The following is a 19,718-nucleotide window of genomic DNA, read 5'->3' on the forward strand; positions in this document are numbered from 1 at the left end:
TCTGCTCCTCTTTTCTTTGAGCAAGGCAGATTTTTCCAGCCCTGTAGCTAGGAAGGGTCACCATTGGAGGGACAGAAACTAGGGGTGCTAGCCTTCCTGGGTTACAGGAAGACTTTGTCAGGGAAGCTGTGGTGACTGTGTGCCACTGGAAAGTAAACCATGCATCCTGTTAGAGACTGCAGCTGTGCCTAGTGTTAACTAGCAAGTGTTTGTTCCATGTATTCATGCACTGTGGTGAGTATCGACAGGTGACCTCTCTCCCTTCTGGAGCTGCAGGAACTCATTCATTTCCTGGGTTGAATGTGAGACCATCCAGGCCTACTGAGGTCTTGGCCACACCTTCAGGTGGGTGGCACCAGCATTGCCATCTCCCAGGCCTGGTCACTTACATGAAAATGACCTCTGTGCAGTTGATTGTGACTGACGGCTTTGCCTGCCAGATGAATAAACCTTTTAAAGAAAGAGGAGTCTGATACGAACTGAAAGATCAACTGTATTCAGATTGGCCAATCCAGTCTGTTATTATTCATCACATGCACTGATTGAGAATATGCTAAAGTTTACACACATCCTGATCACCTAACAATGTAAAATAGTATCATGCTTGTGATCTGAACTCTCAGAGATATATGGAATGCGAGACTTACAAGAAAAAGTTCCCCATTTTATTTCATTCATGAACTTGCAAGTAATGCTCCATTTATCCCAGATCAAATCTACCAATATTGTTTTTGCAAATGTTAGGTTTATGGTTGCTTTAGGAATCTGTTTATTTGTTATTTTGTTTGAAAAAGAGAGAGACAATTAGACAGCTCCTTCTTCTAGTAGCTGACTTGATAAATGCCCCCCAACAGTGAGGGCATAGTGAAGCTGAGGCAAGGATTCTGGAACTCACTTCAAATTTCCCATGTGGGTAGCAAGAACCCATATTGTAGAGTAGAATTGCCTGTTGTTCCTCCAGAAGGCACATTTGCAGGAAGCTGGATTACAAGCAGAGCAGCTATAACTCAACCCAAGTAGTCCAATATCGGATGTTGAAGTTCCAGACAGCCACTGAATGCCTATATCAGATGCCTGCTCCCAGGAAGATTTTCTTGATATAAAATGATTTTTAAAAGTTCATTTATTCATTTGAAAGGTAGAGCAAGAAAGAAAGACATTATCCATCCACTGATTAACCCCCTTAAACACAATATCCAGGGATAGGGCTGGCCAAAGACAAGAGTCAGGCAGGAACCATCATGTGCTTCCTTCCAGGAAGCTGGGAAGATAGCAGAACAGCTTGGGCTTGAGGCAGGCACTCCATTTTGGGATATAGATACCCAATATACCACAACTCTCACCGCGTTTTTGAAGTTTACTTACTTTGATATATTTGTAAAGCAGAGTAATCAAGCCAGAAATATAAGAGACACAGAGAAAAGTAATTAGCACAGTGGGTTTTGCCTTATCATTTTATGTTTTATTCATTTCTCAGTGAAAACAAAGAGTAGGGGAGGGAGGAAGTTGCTGAGTGCTAAATGAACCAGTTTTGTTGACAGATTGTATCAACAGAAAGAACCTTGGGACTTCCCTGTTGTTTCTCCACCTAAAGAAGGAAGTGTGGCTCAGGAGTTTTCTCCTTCTTCAAGACACCATAAAACACTCTTCGGGATATTTCTGTAATTTGATGATACTGTGTGTTGAGTCCTGGATTTAAAATCTCCCACCAACACAGCTTTTGGCCGCTCATGAGTCTCACCAAATTAGCAACTGCAGAAGTTCCCTACACTGCTCAACCTTCAATCTGGCCCGATGTGTTGTTGCAGGTATCCACTGTGACAGCGTGTGTGCTGAAGGCCGCTGGGGCCCCAATTGTTCCCTGCCCTGTTACTGTAAAAATGGGGCATCCTGCTCTCCTGACGAAGGCATCTGTGAGTGTGCTCCGGGATTCCGGGGCACCACTTGCCAGAGAAGTAAGTGTGTCTGGGGTGGTTGTTCCTGTCTGCCTTCCCAAGGGTACCATGGACACAGTAGGGACCTCTATTGCACCTGTTCACAACACCATGCTATGGCAGTAACCTGTGTTTTGTAAAATTGCTCTCAACAGTGCTTTCCCAAGTACTTGATGCTTTGCATCCTCTAGGACTAACCTCACAGATGGGGCTCCAAGCAGTTCTTGTTAGTAAGGATCTCATTGCCTCACCGGGACTGGCCTGGGGATATTCTTGATCTGCCCTGAAGCTCACAAATGGTGCTCCAGAAATGCATTGACCTGTAAATATTTTATTCAGTAATTTGGCACTGACCTTACCTCAATTACCAGAGTCAACATCAGCCAAACCTTGAGGCCAGTCATACTTCAGTAAATAGAACTGCAAAGTTAAAAAATTGGAACTTTTGACATTGGGCACCAGAATTTCTGAGTTAGAAAATGACCCCCAAAACTTTGCGAAGATTTTGGGTAATTGTGGCCAAGAGGGAATTTGTGATTAATTCTAAGATTGCTCTTTGTTTCCATCAAGAAGTCTATACAGTCATGTTGTATTTAAATCCAAGTATCTCTAGGAAAAACCTAAATACGAAGCATTTGGCTTAGTTACTTTTCGGTAGCAATTGTTAACCTGGACTGCATTGAGGGGAGGAAAGTCCTCTTATTTTGATTCTAGATCTGTTTATTGCCAGCAATAGCTCTTAAAGAATGGGTTCAACAAACAGCCTGAGAGCACTTACTTGGGCTTGTTAGATCATAATGCTTTATTATTTTTTTTTTATTCTTGTATTCTGTGAACAGAAGTTTTTGAGCCCTGCCCTATGCCAAGCCTTTAGCTAATTGGAGCTTTAGTGGGAAAATGAAGAGGATAAAGGCATTGGCTTGCCCTTAAGAGATTTAGAATTTAGAGGGTTTTTCTTTTTTTAAGCTAAAGAGTTCCCTTGCCTTTGGTCGCACACCTGGAAAATCCTCAGGGTCATTTTCTTAGGGTTTTAAATTTCCCCCCAAACTTGAACTAGACCCTGATGTGGAATCTGGAGAAATGCGTCATAGATAGTAACTGTTCATTTCCTGTCTATTCCAGTCTGTTCCCCTGGTTTCTATGGGCACCGCTGCAGCCAGACATGCCCGCAGTGTGTCCATAGCAGCGGCCCCTGCCACCACATCACAGGCCTATGTGATTGCCTGCCTGGCTTCACTGGCGCACTCTGTAATGAAGGTAAGGAATTCATGAGAATGGGATACCCAAGCCCGTGGGGTCTACCCTTGGCCTTCCCCTCAGGCTTCCCTAAGCAAACTCTCAGTTCTAGGCTTCCCAAGCCTCTGGCGTGCTTGTGTCTGCAGCTTGTGAAAATGCAATTTTGAGCCCTGGCAAACCTGGCTTGTCGTGCCAGCATCTGTCATTCTCTGAACTGTGCTCTTACTTGGTTTTCTTTGGAGACACCCTCTCCTGAAAATTCACTGGGTGGAAGGGGTTTGACTCCCTAAGCAGGAAGCCCTAAAATCAGATTTCTAGAAATGTGGTGTTGTCTCCTGATTTATGATGCCTTCAGGAAGATCTTTGGCTTCAGGTGTTTGTGAAAATGAGCCATTTAAGATGAGAGGTGCAGTGGAACAGAGGCACATACGATGTAGTCAGATGGGGAGGGAGCCTTAACGTCATTTCCTGTCCCTAGCCTCTAGGATCCTGTGATCACAAGTGACTGACCTGTATCTTATTCACTCCTACAGTGTGTCCCAGTGGCAGATTTGGAAAAAACTGTGCCGGAATTTGTTCATGCACCAACAACGGAACCTGTAATCCCATTGACAGATCATGCCAGTGTTACCCGGGTTGGATTGGCAGTGACTGCTCCCAACGTAAGTCTTGCTTGGGGACAACCGATTAACCATTCTTGCTTGTCTGTTTCCAGTTCTTTAGGACTGTAGTATGTGCTTTAGAACCATGAAAGAGTGTCAGACTACTTAAAAGATGCATGCTAGGTTTTGATATTTTTTGTTCCAGCTGCATGCGATGGTCCTATATTTAAATCCATAAAACATTTTGAGAAGAATATGAATGTGTGACATTTTGCTTATTGACCTTTTGATGACTCACTATCCACTGAAATAAAAGTGGCTGCGTCGAGCAGTCTCTCTTCTCATTCTGCATTCATCATGAGAGCAGTAGAACATAGAGGATGTGAGTCTTGGAGCATTCTGGGCTCTTGAGCAGGCTGCCCGCCTAACTGAGCTACTCAAATGCTCAGTTCCACCCGTTTCGCTTTTTGTTCCCATACCACTGTGTTTCAGACAGAGATCGTGTGACTTCATGTGGGACTCCGACAGAGGCTTTAAAATCAGCAATGTCATTCACAGGGAATATTGGCCATAAGTCATCAGCTAACGATTTAGTGTAATCCCAAAATACTTCAATTTTGACTAGTGAATAGCATATGTTATATATGAGGGTAATGTGATCTCATACATGATAAATTTCATCACATATACTCAATTTGTATTAAATTTACTCATCAGGAGTACAAAAATGATTGATAAGTAATAACATACTGATTTCACATGGTGCTTTTCTGGCCATTTAATTTAGACTTCAAAGTTGCAATCGATCTGCGAATGTTAATAGATTTGCAATATGAATATATTTTTGTCTGAAGATTTTTTCTTCTGGAATGATTCAGGCTGTACCTTCAGAGGTGACCCTGGCCAATGTGAATATGCAGTAGTACAGGAGATCTGGCTGGTTTAAACTGGCACCAGTTAAGGAGCAGCCTGTAGAAGAAAAAAGGCCTCAGATTATTGTCATAAAATGATTGATGTATTTTGCTCCTTTTTTGAATGACTCTTTATTTTGGAAGTTGGTCACTTCCTCATTTGAAGAAGAATGTGCTGGAAGGAACAAAAATGAGAACACCACTGTGAATGGAGACTATGGTGCAGGCTGCCCTCGTAATCACCCTGGAGGAAGCTGGTTGTTTTGGCAAAGGCCTTTGCTTCTGGTGGGGATCATTGATTTCATTGATTCCCGTATGGACTCTGTGGAGCCATCGTAATATCTCCTCTTGGCAGTTGTCAGCCTGTCTGAAAGGAGGCAGGTCCATCACCAAGCAAAGAAAGAGCTGGAAAATCTAAGCAGAACTTTTAAAGGAGCAAGTGTCCCTGATAAAATAACCTGATGGAGGTATAAATGTTGAATGCTGTTCATCTTCATTTTCTAATCATAACCAATCTAGGGAGTGAAGCCTAATGCGGATGGGTTACCTTGGAAAATTGACATGTAGGAAGGTTTATGCACACTTATTAAGGCATTGTCTAAGGAATATATTGTTTCAGGCCAAGAGTGAGTGCCCCATTGAGTATCAGGTAGACTGCTGCATTTCATTGTTTTCACTGCAAGCCTGGCTGTGGCCCTACAAGAGAGAAGCTACGTTTGCCTAACTAACAACGTGTCTCACCACTACTGATCTCTGTGACCATGGACGGGCACTGTTGCTCTTCATTTGGCCAGGGTTCTTCATCTGTGACATGGAGTGTTGCCCTTAGGGAATTCATTCTCATGTTAATTCCAGACCTCATGTCAGCTATTGGTTTACTTTGACTCCTGGGCAAAAATGATACTCAAGTCTGGGAGAAATGTTTTCCCTTTTTAAATCATTTCAGATGTTTTACTGCTTTATGGGTCTGTATTCCCTGCTGGGAAATCCTTTGGGGAGCTACAGATGGTCCTCCTTTTAAGTTTTCATGTTCCTGAGGCAATAGCATGCATAAACAATATGGTTTCTGGGTAAATCGAATTATGTTACTTTGTGATCTTGTCTTGTGATCTGCCAGATTCTTTCTCCAGCTTTTTGACTGCTTTTCAATGGGCTGCAGCTCTTAAGATTTTGTTTGGTTGTTTTCTGCTCCTTCCGGTTAAGAGTCTTTATAAGTAAACAATTCTTACAGGTAAGAGGGAGCCTTAGCATTTATAATAGCCAATAGTGAGAACTCTGGAGTAGAATGACAAGTGCAAAATTTGGATAGGAATGACATGACCTTCTGTTTCTTCATCTCTCCTGACCTCTGTTCAGATGTCCTTCTTAGGGAAGCCTTTTTTTTAAAGGAGTAGCTTGCATTTCCCCCTTAACCACCTTTTTTCTTTTCTGTAGTTCTCAGCCACCACTGCATTTGCAGCTGGTGGAGTGGTTGTTTCCTCTATTAACTATAAGCTTCCAGAGGACTGTTGAGCCTTTTTCTTGTCTTCTGCTGTCTCCCTCATGTGCCTGTGATGGTGGTAGATACATAGTGGGTGTTGCATGTGTTGTATTGGTTTCATAATTGACTCTGAAAACTTGAGGTGACTTACTCCAGCCACCCTGTTCCGCAGTCAGTGTACCTGTCAGGAATGCTGACTGTAATTGAAGTCCATCTTGCTATGTGGATTTCAGTGCAGAGTTTGGAGCAGTGTGGAGTGTACACTACTATCCTGTTAGTTGCCAGAAGATGTATAGAAATGGGTGGAATTCTCTCTGCTTGGAGCTGTTCTCAGAACTCTGCCATTCTCTCTACTTGTTTTAGCATGTCCACCTGCCCACTGGGGCCCAAACTGTATCCACACGTGCAACTGCCACAATGGAGCCTTCTGCAGTGCCTACGACGGGGAATGCAAATGTACTCCTGGCTGGACTGGGCTCTACTGCACCCAGAGTAAGTGACAAGCCCAGCAGGGCTCACCCAGAGGAACTTCGCCCCATGGATGAATAGCCCCATCCTTTGTGTGTGTGTCGCATCAGAGGTTACCAAGGGTCCCTGGCAATGCAATACCTCATTTACCCAAAGATCCCTGGACATTTATGTGTTCTGTCTTTGGATCATATCAAGACACATCAGTGGTTCAGTGTTGTGTGTGCTAGGCACAGGTGCCTTCTCTTATCTTCTTTAACCAGACCCTATGCACATGGCTTGGATTCCCTGTCATTTAATCTAACAGCACAGCGCATAGGGTAAGTGATGGAGATTACAAAGGCAGTGAACACAGTAAGAGATGCCTGACTAACTATGTACTCTTGGAGAACGTGACCTTTGGTGATTCTCAAATTCAGCAAGCCTAACGGTGTCCAAGAAGCCTTCCTAAGCAAACAGTGTGTCTGGTTCAATGGTCCAGACTAGGCCTGACAGATTCTGTTTCTGTCCACAGATGGTAATGAGAACACAGGTCCATACCCTGAGAACTGCTGCTCCTGTTCGTTTTCCTTATTGTAAACCATGAGATCCTAACCATTGTTTCTCCCATGAGCATTTAGCCTCATAGGATATAAGTGCAGATTACCCCACAGCTGAGCACCCCTGGAAAAAAGTAATTCTCTATCCTCTTTAAGGAAACAACACAGGGAGTCATATATTATGATTATGAGTGATGATTAATAATAGTTTAAGATCTTGAATTCTTCTGTCTTGTATTAGCTACATCTTCCTTGCAATAATGCTGCCTTGGGACATCAAAGAAGCCCCAGGGCAGGCTAAGATGTGTAAGATTGTCTTTATTCCCTAGTAACTCAACTTTTCTCTGTTGGAGGTAAAAGCTGTGTTTCTCTCCAGCAGCTCTTAACTCCTGCTGCCTTCCCTTCTCACACAGGATGTCCTCTGGGGTTTTATGGCAAGGACTGTGCCTTGATATGCCAGTGCCAAAATGGAGCTGACTGTGACCACATCTCTGGGCAATGCACTTGCCGCACTGGATTCATGGGGAGACACTGTGAACAGAGTGAGTATGATAGAACAGCCCATAACCAAGCAGTTTACTTGCTCTGGAATCAGTTTTCCTAGATGTCTGAAAACATGAAGGCAGAATTTCCAGTTTCTAAGCTGTTGGAGCTAATGGCTAGTGACTGCTTCTCCCGGAGACTTGCCTTCCTGGGATCATTGTTGGCTCTGGGTGAAAGAGGTGTGCCTACAAGGATGAAGACAGAATTCAAGTTTTCCACTCTGTTCTTTCTGGCTCTTCCTTCCTCTGCTTTTATTTTTGGAATGTGGTTACTCAGAGCTATAAAAGAGCCAGCCAAACTCTCTCTGCAGCCAAGGTAGAACCCAGGCTCCGTTTGGAGCGTTGGACATTAAGGGCAGAGCAGTGCTAGAGGCCCAGAGCCAGCCACAGTCACTGATGCGGGAACAAGTCCATGTAAACACTGACACTTTTTTGACAGTCTTCTCTAGAGAGTACTTTCATACCATTTCCACTAATGGCATTTGGGTTGTTTTAACAACCTCCAAGTTACTATATTCCCATCATTATTTTGAAAGTCCACTCAGGGAGAATTTGCACGGTTAGCCTTGTGGATCCATGGTTGTGCATTTCTACTCTGTTGGCTAGGCATCTGCTCATAGGGTCTTAAGAACTTAAACCAAGTATTTCACATTAGCATGTGATTCTTGTCCTCTGTAACTTTCACTGAATATTTGAGATGAATAAATAAGGACTTGGCATAGCACAGGACCAATTCTTTTATGGGAAAATTTCCTGTGGCAGGAAAAGGTATAAGATGAGTATGCTGGAGAAGGAGGCAGCAAAGGTTACCCAGCTGCAAAACAGGATGGCCTGCATTCGGGAAGTGGCCATCAGGACATTGGCTCTGCATCAGTACCTCACTGTCCCGCCACAGCCCAGTGGTGTCAGCCTTATGGCTAAAGTCTAGGGTTCCTTTGGATGTCTTCCCCCTAGCAGCTGCAACAAGAGTGAGATTCAAGTCAGCTCAAGACTGATTCAACCCAAATATGGTTCTGTATTGCTCTTTTTGAAGTGGATGCTGAATCACACAGTTGCTTGCTCACCCTCTTTGTGTAAGTAAATGTTGTGTGAATGTGTCCAAAGACTTCAACATAGGCGTGGAACCCGGAGGAGGCTCGACGCTGACTCCTGCTTGAATGCCAGACCAGTTAAGGTCTTATTAAATGAATAAGTGCTCTTAAGTGCTTCCATGATTATTGCACTGAACATCAAATTAAGACATCTCTATTTCTGAAGACTTCTCCCTGCACTCATTTGTAAACAGAAACCCTGTGTTTGCCAGGGAACTCTGTTAATAATAATAGCACATTGCCCCCTGCTGCTCACTCTATGAGAAACATTAGACTTTTCAATTTCACACGCTTATGCTGTTCTCTGAAATTGATGCCTAACCCTTGTCCTGCACAAGCAAAGTCTGAACCACTCCAAGGTGAACGACGTTGTTATCCACAAAATTGGCAGAACCAGTCCTCTCCGTCTTTTCCTCCTCACTGTTAATCCAAGTGAGGATGCGTTATGGGGTGCTGCTTGAGCCTGCACTGCAATGTGCATGCTCTCAAGCAAGCATCTCTAGCTTGTATCTTGCAATATACATCCCTGCAGCCCACAGTGTTGCCTGCTGGAGTCATTTCAAGTTGCAATTTGTGATTATCCTTTACAGATTACTTGTGTATGCATCAGGGAAATGGGAATGCAGCAGCTTGAAATATCAAGAACTGTAATGGCTGGCTGGCAACTCAATGTGTACCCTGGACTATGAGTCCCTTTGTGGCTCAGAGAACAGAGTCCAGCTCTGGGATACCCTGGGCAGCACAATTCATTCTAAACAGGAATGCCCTGAGAGGGTTACCTTCTAGCTACACACACAGGGCCATACGGCAGCAGACAGCTCTGCTCCATAACCCCAACACTGGAAGGTCACATTGATTGGGCCTGATTTGCTTCCCCAGAGTGTCCTGCAGGAACCTATGGTTATGGATGTCGCCAGATATGTGACTGTCTGAACAACTCCACCTGCGACCACATCACTGGGACCTGTTACTGCAGCCCAGGATGGAAGGGAGCACGATGTGACCAAGGTAAGGATGCTAATAGATGCTGACTGCCACCTGTTGCTATGCGACCACCATGTGCCGACCAGTGATAAGTGCTGTCACTCAGGTTTTCTAGCATAATCCCCAGCATAATTCTGTCTAGCATCACTTACAGATTCTCAGTTACTTGCCAGATGTGTGCCTCCGTGTTGTTGTCACACAAATAAAGAAACCAAGTGAAGTGTTGGAAAAATTTTCCAAAGGTCACATAGCTGTTAAAGAGGATATGCCATAGTTTGATGCCAGATCTCACTAATTCCAAAGCTCATGAACTTTTTCTGAGCTTATTAATGTTTTAAGCTTTCTTGGAGTATAATTAAAAGTGTATACTTTGATAAAGTTAGGCACATGTTTACAACAGGGACATGTTTACCTCTGGGACATTATCCCCATAACAAAGACACTATTCATCATTCTGTAAATTTCTTTGTACCTTTCCTTGCATTCATGTACCACTTTCCCTTAGGCCCCAGCTGTCCATTGATCTACTCTCTATTAATATAAAATTAGTTTACGTTTTGCAGTTTCATTTAAATAGACTCATGTTGCACTCTGAGTCTGATTTTGTTTGCTTAGTACAATTATTCTGAGATTGTATTTTATCATTATGCATGCCAGTTTCTGAATTCTTTTAATTGTTGAGTAATATTCCATTGAATGGATATAGCATAATTTGTTGAGCCATCCTTCTGTTGATAGACATTTGTACAGCTTCCAGTGTTTTACTACTACAAAAAAAAGATACCATGAATAATCATGTAAAAGTATTTTATGGCCTATATTTTCACCTCTGATGGATAAATACGTACAAACAGAATGGCTTATTATTATATGGTAGACAGGTGTATTGATGAGGATATTAAGAAATTTGCACACGTAGTTTTTAACTAGAAAGCCTATCATAGTCACTTGGGAAAATTCATCATATGCGTAGTCCCAATTGGGTAGTTTGGGTTATAGGGTGGATGGACCTTTGATAAAGTGTCTCTGATGGTTCTGAAGCCTGCCAAGGCTCCTGCAGCATGCTGTACTCTTGGGAAGACGAACAAAGAGGCTATCCAAGTATTTATAAACATCTGTCCATCCCACGAGGGAGACCTGGGATGAGTTCCTGGTTCTAGGCTTCCCCCTTCCTCCAACCTGGCCATGGTGTACACTTGGGAGTAAATCAGTAAATATAAGCATGTGCTCTTGCTCTCTCTCCCTCTTTCTCTCTCTCAAAAATAAGTAAATTTTAAATGTTATGAGTGCAGACCTTTAACTGAAGAACAAATAAATACTCAAATTTAGAGCATCTAACTTCTTTCACAAAATAGCTTTTGCATGCTTATGATTTCATTTGGCCATAATAACAACAGGATGGTATATTTCACAATCACATCCTGTTATGAAGACATTGTCATCTTGCTGCACTAGCCTAGGGGTTCTGGGTTTCTGGGCACACTGTTTGAGAGGAGGTCTTGCACTGGGAATCCTGAACTTCAACTCCCGGAAGGTGTAATTGCAGCTGCCTCACTTCCAGGTAATAAAACCACACCCCAGAATCCTTCAAGGAGATTTGGGGTCCTATGGGTGCATTTTGCAGAGATTCTCAGTGGTTCTTGACTTTCCATTCCTAGCTTGAGAATCCTCCCTGGAAGGACCAGGAGGAGGACATACTCATGAAGAATCTGGGGCTACATGAGTGAGGCTGTAGGTTCTGTAGTCAGTATGAATCTTTCTGTCATGGAGAAGTGACTCTGCCTAGAACTTCATCCTCTCAGGATGACAGCCCCTTGAAACCAGCTCCTGGACAGTCTGTATAAAGGCATGAGCTTTCTTGAAAGAAATTTCTCAGAAGAACCAAGGATGGACAGAAGGTTAAACAGTAGGGACACTTGGGATTTAGCCTTGCATAGGCTCAGAACTGAGTAACAAATAAAGCAGAATTCAAATTAGATAAATTGTCACCTCAGTGTAATTGCCAATCTAAATGTTTAAATGAAATATGTAAGAAGCTTCCAAACCATCCTACTGGGCCTGTTAGTTCTGGAAATCCTCCTACTGGCCTGTGGGTTCAGAAAACTGACCAGCCAAGGACTTACTAAAATGAGGACTGCTCTGTCCCTCGAAGCCTCCACATTCATGCTTTATGAACTGAGGGTCCCCAGACATTAGCACAGTGGGTGGTTTCTGTAAGCAGAACGCAAGTGTTTCCCCAGCAGGTGTCATCCTGACGCTTCTTTTCCCAGCTGGCGTGATCATAGTTGGAAATCTCAACAGTTTAAGCCGAACCAGCACTGCTCTGCCTGCTGATTCCTACCAGATCGGGGCCATCGCGGGTATCATCATCCTCGTGCTTGTCGTCCTCTTCCTCCTGGCGCTGTTCATGATTTATAGACACAAGCAGAAGGGGAAGGAGTCCAGCATGCCAGCCGTCACATACACCCCAGCCATGCGAGTCATTAATGCAGATTACACTGTTTCCGGTAAGATCAACAGAACCAAAGGCCTCTCACTCCTTGACCTTGATGTGTCCCCTGGGTTCATTCACCCTGAAAGTGTGGCTGTGCTACTTGCTGCTCTTGTCCATTACCCCAATAAGCTGCGTGCTCTGTGTGAATTATTTTGTTGTTGTTTCCATCTTAAGAGTGCTAAAAACAAACAAGCAAAAACAACAACAACAAAAAACCATCACCCTGTCATTTCCTAGGTAAGTTCTCAAGCTGGGCTCCTGGCGTGGTCTTGGTCACTGTATATTTAGGGAATGTCAGTCATGTGGAGGCCTTTCTGGGCACTCAGTCCTAGCTCCTGTCCAGGTGATGAGGAGGGACGGACAAAAGGATTGCAGGTCATTAAGTTCATGGTACAGATGGTGGCAGCCACCATGTCTGTGTCCCCAGCCTTTAGTCTTTCCCAGGCGGGGGGAGATCAGTTTATAGTTTTGTTTTGTTTTGTTTTGTTTTGTTTTGTTTTGTTTTGTTTTGTTTTGTTTTGTTTTGTTGGAATTAACAAGAACCAAGGCAGTCCTTGAAGAAATGTTTATGAATCATCTCTTCTGTCCAAGATCCCATGAAATAAAAATAAATAGACAAGTAAGATAAAAATGACGTGATTCGGTCCCCAGAAGAGTGTTCTTTAAACTGAGCAAATTGAAAAATGAAAATCTTTATTGTTTTATGGATTTCAGGTTGTACGTCCACGGGTAAGATGATTCTATGGAAGTCAAGTAGCTGATACACATAGCAGTATTTTTCAGTGCAGAGTTATTGGGACTGGAACTCATTAATTTTTTTTTTAAATAGAAGTAAGCATTTGGTTCAGTGTTTAAGATACCACCAGAATGCCCCAATCCCATGTCACAGTGCCTGAGTTCAAATCACAGCTTCCTGCTTCTGGTCCAGTTTCCTGCTATGTGATCTTGAGAGGTGGCAGTTGATGGCTGTAGTACCTGGGACCCTGCCACCCATGTGGGAAACCTGAACCGAGTTTCATCCGTCTGGCTTAGGCTTGGCCCCATCCTGGCTGGTCCTGGCAATTTTGGGGGAATAAATCAGCAAATAGAAGATCTTATCTCTTTTCTCTCTCTCTCTCTCTCTGCCTTTAAAAATTAAGTTAGACAAAATAAAACGAAGGAAATTGGGAGAAATAACTTCAATTGATGTTTTCTGACTAATACCAACTCCCAGAGCAAGAGCAGGTGTCTTTAGGTAGCTTTGCACTCTCCGTGGAAGCAGGCAGGTGGCACAGGTCAGCTGCCGGTACGTGCTGTGTAGAAGGGGAAGGAGCAGGAGCTGGTTCACCCAGTTGGTGACAGAAAAGCCATGCAAACATTGGGCCTGCTGTGGTTCCCTTTTGTCCACACGGAGAAGGCAGTGTGTTTGAGTCTGTGTTGTAACCATTTCTTTTTCTCCTTGCAGAAACCCTCCCCCACACCACTGGCGGAGGTGGGAACAGCCACTACTTCACCAATCCCAGCTACCACACACTGGCGCAGTGTGCCACGTCCCCACATGTCAACAACAGGGATTGCATGACCATGGCCAAGGTGAGAGGGTGTGCTCAGGTTCTTGCAGGTGGGCAGAGAAGAGAGGGAGGCACAGGGACTTCCTGGACATTGCCCTGTGCTGCGTCAGACACTTTGCCATCTCCAGACAGTCCTTCGGGTATGTCTAAGATTTACTGACAAAAACCCAAGTACCAGGCAGTTACAGTCATGTTCTAGTGAGAGAGGCGGCTACTGTGTGAGTCAGGCCTTCCTGACTTTGCAGTCTGCCCTGTTTCCATGACACCCTTGGGAAAATGTTCCTGGTGCTACATGAGCCTCTCCCATTGGGGCTCTCCCTGGCGTTAATCACAACACAGAGCCTGGAGCAGAGTGGACCTTGGAGAAGGTCACTAGGCTTGTCCATCCTGACCCACCCATCTTCCAGCACCCTTCCTGTGTGCCCTGTACTGGTGTAACAATGCTGGTAAAATGCATGTATGTGATTTCAACCATGTGTAGCCATGACTTTAGTAGGTCAAAAATGGTCATGGAGCAAAAACCTAAAATAGTACATGTCCAGCATTTCTGACCACTTTACAGATATTCTGTTCATTACAATGCTAGGAAGTGAGCATGGTTACTACCCTGTTTTACACATGAGGAAACGGATGCGCAGAGGTTGGAGATCCAGGACTGTCTGGATGCTGAGTCCCAGCTCACATCTGGGCCCCGCCCACTGTGCTCCCCAGTCCCAAACACTGCTCCCAGATGCACTCCAATCGTATCTTCAGTCTCCACTGGCTGGTTCCAGCTCTCTATCAGAAAAAGCTCAGGCTAATTAAATTGTTCCAGTTGTAATTAAATTGATGCAGTGAGGTTTTAATTACAGTTAAGTAGCCCCTCACATTCTTCCCAGCCTTCCACTCTCATCATGCCGTTTGTTCTCATGCAGACTCCAGGAGAGTAGCAGAGTGGGCAGGGTCCTTGCAGTCCTGGCTAGAAGTCTGCTGAGAGTCACCCATGACTCATGCAAGGTCATGGAGCTTATGATGGGAAGTTTAGGCCAAGCATGCATTTTTTTTTCTAATTTCCCAAATCAAAGTTCCGTATATAAAAAATTCAGCAACATCTGACTGAGCCAGCCTGGCTGAGAGAAGTGAGGGGAGGACACAAGGGAATAAATCAACCAAGGTCATGAACTCCAGCTGTCCTGCAAGTACCCCCAGGTCACAAGCATCCTCCTCTGTCCTGGGTATGTGCAGTGGGCTTGCTTTACCCCAGCTCTGTGCCTCTGTGCTGGGTTATGCTCTGTTCTCTTTGTAAATCCTGTTTTGTTTCCGTGGCTGGCAGTCGAAGAACAATCAGCTGTTTGTGAATCTCAAAAACGTGAATCCTGGCAAGAGGGGCGCCATGGTGGACTGCACAGGGACGCTGCCCGCTGACTGGAAGCATGGTGGTTACCTTAATGAGCTTGGTGAGTGCTTCTGCCCATGAGTACCTGTATCTTCTGGGCCCCAGACTCTTGCACCCCTGGGGTCTGCTGAAACCAGGTACCAAAAGCCAGAGTACCCAAATGGTGCCTGACCTTTGTACCAGGCCTGCCAGTGCCTGACCTGTGCTCGGCTTACCACGGGTCCTCTGTGCTTCACTTCTTCAGTAAACATTGAGCTGCTGCTCTGAGCCAGTCCTTGATACAAAGAGACAGGGATTGCCCCTGTTGGCAATTTATGCAGTGCCCTCCATGTGCTTAGTTCTCCTAAGCACTCTAATAGCATTGCGGAACTGAGAGAGGCACAGTTCACAAAGCCTAAGAACCTGTTTGTCCAGTGTGAGGACTGATACCCCTCCCTGCCACGGTGTATGCTTCCGTAACCGAGGACAGCCTTGGCGAGGAGCGTTGATCTACAGGAGATGCCCACAGCAATGGAGCCAACTGGGGAGTCACAACCCTTTTGCAGTTACAACGCATTGACAGTTTAAAGATTGTGGAGACCCCTGTGGAATGTCTGTGGGTGCAGGCTCCAACTATCGGTATTTATCACCTTGCAAATAAAAATGAGAGTATTCCTAAACTGCTTATTAATGTATTTGAAATAATAGCAATCTCATGTCATGCTATTATATGAAGTTTGGTTTTAAGGAAAATAACTACATATTCCAAAACCAAAAAAGGAGCGAAGTAGAAGAATATCACTATTTTACATTTTTTCATTTTCATTTTCATTTTTTTTTATTCTTGAGATAGCATACTTTTAATTAACACTGTGATTAAAGGCTCAACATACAAAAAGGTGAGCTTTATCAGGAATATAGGTAAGGGTCATAAACAAAATCAAATGAAAAGATGTCAATTTCACTCACATGCAGTAAATTTTTACGTATTCGTAGATTACTAAAATTATAGTAATATATCAATAATTTGACAACCTACGGATTCAATGCAATCCCTATCGAAATAGAAGTGGCATTCATAATAGATTTTTTTAAATGCCCAAAATGCGTGAAAAACCAACACAACACTTGCCTTCAAAACATAATACAAAACTATAGTTTTAAAATTACCTGGTCCTAGCATAAAAACCATTACATGTATCAAAGGAACAAGATAGAGAGTCCACAAATTAATTCACACACGTATAGACAACTGATTTTTTGATTGATGGATGGATTTACTTAAAAGGCAGAGTTAGAGAGAGAGAGAGATCTTGCATCTGGTGGTTCATTCTCCATGTGATTACAATGGCCAAAGCTGAGCCATGCCAAAGGTCAGAAGTAGGAGCTTCATCTTAGTTTCTCACAGCGGTGGCAGGGACCCAACCACTTATTCCATCTTCCACTGCTTCCCTAGGTACAGTAGCTGGGAATTGGAGCATAAGTAGAACATCCAGGACTTTAAATCAGCATGCATATGGGATGGTGGCATTGCAGGCAGTGGCTTAATGTGCTCTGCCATAATGTCAGCCCCACATCCAACTAATTTTTGACAGCTGTGTCCAGGACATGCATTGGAAAAAGGATAATCTCTTGAATAAATGGTGCTGACAAAGCTGGATTATATATGTTGAAGAATGGGCTGAGAATCCTACCTCTCTTTTTTGTACATCTTAACAAATCTGTTTCCTGTCTGGCATGAGGACAGCTGAATTCTCACCTCTGCTTCTGCTTCCGTCAGCTGTGAGCACAGAGCTTGTGTGGGATCCTTTCTGTAGCACCAGTGAAGGATTGGTTTCCACTCACATAGCCCCCTCTGCAAAGTCTTGGTGAATCAATACGTGTGTAGCATCTTATGGGTAGCAAGCCCTTTCTTGGGTATATATTAGTGAGTTTGCCATAAAGCACAAATTTAAATGTCAAATCAACCACAAGTGTTTTTGCAGTATAAGCCTATGACAAATGCTGCATGGCTCATGTAGTAGAAATTACCCATTTCTTGATTCCAACTCAAATTTAATTGACCTTTCTGGAGTGTTTTTACTTGATAACTCCTAAAATCTTACTGGCTGAACTCTCCCAGGAGTCTTACTCTACAAGCAGGCTAACTTCACGGGGATCCACAAGTACTCTCATTGCTCCTCTGTGACCGTGTGGGTCACGTCCCCTGGACAGATGGAACAATGAAGCACATCTGTCCCCAGGCACGTAGAAACACTTGAGTAGAAAAATGAGCATCCATTCTTCACTCATATCTCTCTTCTTTCTGTGCCGCTTGTTTGGTTGATAATAGCATGAATCTGAGTAAATGCTTGTTTTATAGCAGAAGTTTGTGACTTTATTGATTGGAATAAGTGGCTGCGTGCTGTCTCGATGCCTACTACATGCTTCATTTTTCTCAGTGTGAGCAGAATGCTCCAACTCTACTTATCTCCCCACCTCTTCCACATAGGGGGCAGACATTTTTAAAACAAAGGAAGCTTTTATCCGTCTAGGTTCAAGCATAGTTATTCCATGATACCTGAAAAAAAAATCATATTGGTAAAAGCTCAGAAAAGATAGGTAAGGCCCGCTTTCAGCTTATCACGTGACAGTCAGCAGTGTGTGAAGTTTCCAGTCTTAGAAAAGTACAGACACAGTGGTTTTTGGAAAACAACTTCAAAGCCAGCAGAACACTGAGCTCTTGATATAGGGGTTAATTCTTGTGGTCTTGCTTGGGTCCTTGCTTTTTTTGCTGTTTCCTAAAATCAAAGACCCTGGTTCCTCTCAGTGTTAGAGTTTCTACCTCATTTGGATCAGATTTTCCCAAAATCACAGTAGTGAATGGCTGAAGGATCTCAGCTGTGTGTTCAATTCTAAGCACTGGAGACACCTGGCACGGGTGATCAGCTGTAAAGGTTGCAGCCCCAATCATTTGGCATCATGAGCAGAAGCTCCTCCATTGGAACCTTGGCTGGATTTGCATTCCTTTCCATTCACTATGGGTGTTTCCCCATCTCCTCTCGCAGGTGCTTTTGGACTTGACAGAAGCTACATGGGGAAATCTCTAAAAGGTATGGAGTAAATTTGGGTCAGAATCGCAATTTATATATATTTTTAATCTCAGAGGCTGAAATAATGCTTGAAACAAATGAAAGTAGCAGTATAGAGAAAATGTAGAAATGGTGAGGGTGGTGTTACTGCCCTGAATGCCCAGACACGCTCCACTGACATGGAGAGTGACTGTTGGTGGATTTATTAAAGTGTAAGTGTTGGGGAGGGAAGATTTCTGTTTACTGAGGAAATGCTCCTATTTCCTTCTGAAAGAACATGGCTGAAGAAGAGAGTGAAATGTCAAAAGGGAAACAGACTGGGAAACAGGGCAACAGCGCCTGGGTTGTGCGTTGACTCAGGGGGGATGCTCCTGAGGATGATGGTAGCCCAGAGGTTACCAGGGAGTCATTCTCCACATCACAGTAATGAGAGCAGAGCCCTCTCATGCTCTTCCAGCCATGAGCAGCCTGGTTGGTGGCTTTTCCATTAGTCAAATAGAATGGAATCAATAACCTTTGAATCTAATCATCAAAATGAAATCAAATCCATGGTATTTTCATTGGTACTCACCTTAGGAGCTGAACTTAGCTTATGCATGGTTCATTTTATTTCATATTTTCTCCACACGAAGTAGTAAGTGTATGCTATCATGTCCAGCATAATGAATTATAGAAACCTAATCATCAAAACCAAGATGTCGCCTGCCCAAGTAAACAGTCCCCAAGAAATGATGTTAGACATGGAACAGTTTTGGCTTTTTGCTTGTTGTCTCTCTTCACAGACCTGGGAAAGAATTCTGAATACAATTCAAGTACCTGCTCTTTAAGCAGTTCCGAGAACCCTTATGCCACTATTAAAGACCCACCCGTCCTTATCCCCAAGAACTCAGAGTGTGGCTATGTGGAGATGAAGTCCCCAGCCCGCAGAGATTCCCCGTATGCTGAAATCAGTAACTCAGCTGGAGCCAGCAAGAATGTCTATGAAGTGGGTGAGTTCTCCCAACCATAGGAAGAACCCTGCATGCCAACTTTGTGTGTATGTTTAAAATAAATTTGAATGGTTCATATTTTAGATGCAATCTGTTTTCACAGTGATCATCTTGATTGGTGACAAATGAAATTTTTAGGGAAAATAATCAGTTGGAAAATTGGAATTTTTTTTATCTCCCACCTTGTCATCTTTGGCTTGGTAGCCACAGTGTTTTAACACACATGGAATACCATGTGTATCATATTAGCTAATATGTTGAGTTGGCCAAAACAAATGGGCCAAGTCAATTAAACAAGTGGTTCCATTTCCTGATTGTGCTCATTATGTTATATAATGTTTTTAGCAGGATTGGAACATTTTGCTTTTAAATCTGTCTAATATGTCAATAATATTCTCAGATGTGAATCTGATACAAATTAATAAGAACTTGGTTTAAAATGATGTTTTTATTTCCCCCCTTGTGAGTTCCAT

General features: G+C 43.5%; 1 protein-coding gene across 1 annotated transcript in view; it reads left to right on the forward strand.

Annotated features, from left to right (window-relative positions):
• The window catches only part of MEGF10 (multiple EGF like domains 10), a 145,665-nt gene that overhangs the window by 122,879 nt on the left and 3,068 nt on the right, over positions 1-19,718 (forward strand). The window contains exons 14-24 of the mRNA XM_040970225.1: positions 1,809-1,955; positions 3,057-3,191; positions 3,704-3,832; positions 6,527-6,655; positions 7,584-7,712; positions 9,683-9,811; positions 12,058-12,294; positions 13,726-13,853; positions 15,144-15,267; positions 18,233-18,277; positions 19,039-19,245. Of these exons, the coding sequence (XP_040826159.1) occupies positions 1,809-1,955; positions 3,057-3,191; positions 3,704-3,832; positions 6,527-6,655; positions 7,584-7,712; positions 9,683-9,811; positions 12,058-12,294; positions 13,726-13,853; positions 15,144-15,267; positions 18,233-18,277; positions 19,039-19,245 (1,539 nt within the window). The remainder of the gene's footprint in view (positions 1-1,808; positions 1,956-3,056; positions 3,192-3,703; positions 3,833-6,526; positions 6,656-7,583; positions 7,713-9,682; positions 9,812-12,057; positions 12,295-13,725; positions 13,854-15,143; positions 15,268-18,232; positions 18,278-19,038; positions 19,246-19,718) is intronic.

Source organism: Ochotona curzoniae, unplaced genomic scaffold (genome assembly GCF_017591425.1).
Source record: "Ochotona curzoniae isolate NIBS_2020 unplaced genomic scaffold, NIBS_Ocur_1.0 contig_1, whole genome shotgun sequence".
NCBI classification, from domain to species: Eukaryota; Metazoa; Chordata; class Mammalia; order Lagomorpha; family Ochotonidae; genus Ochotona; species Ochotona curzoniae.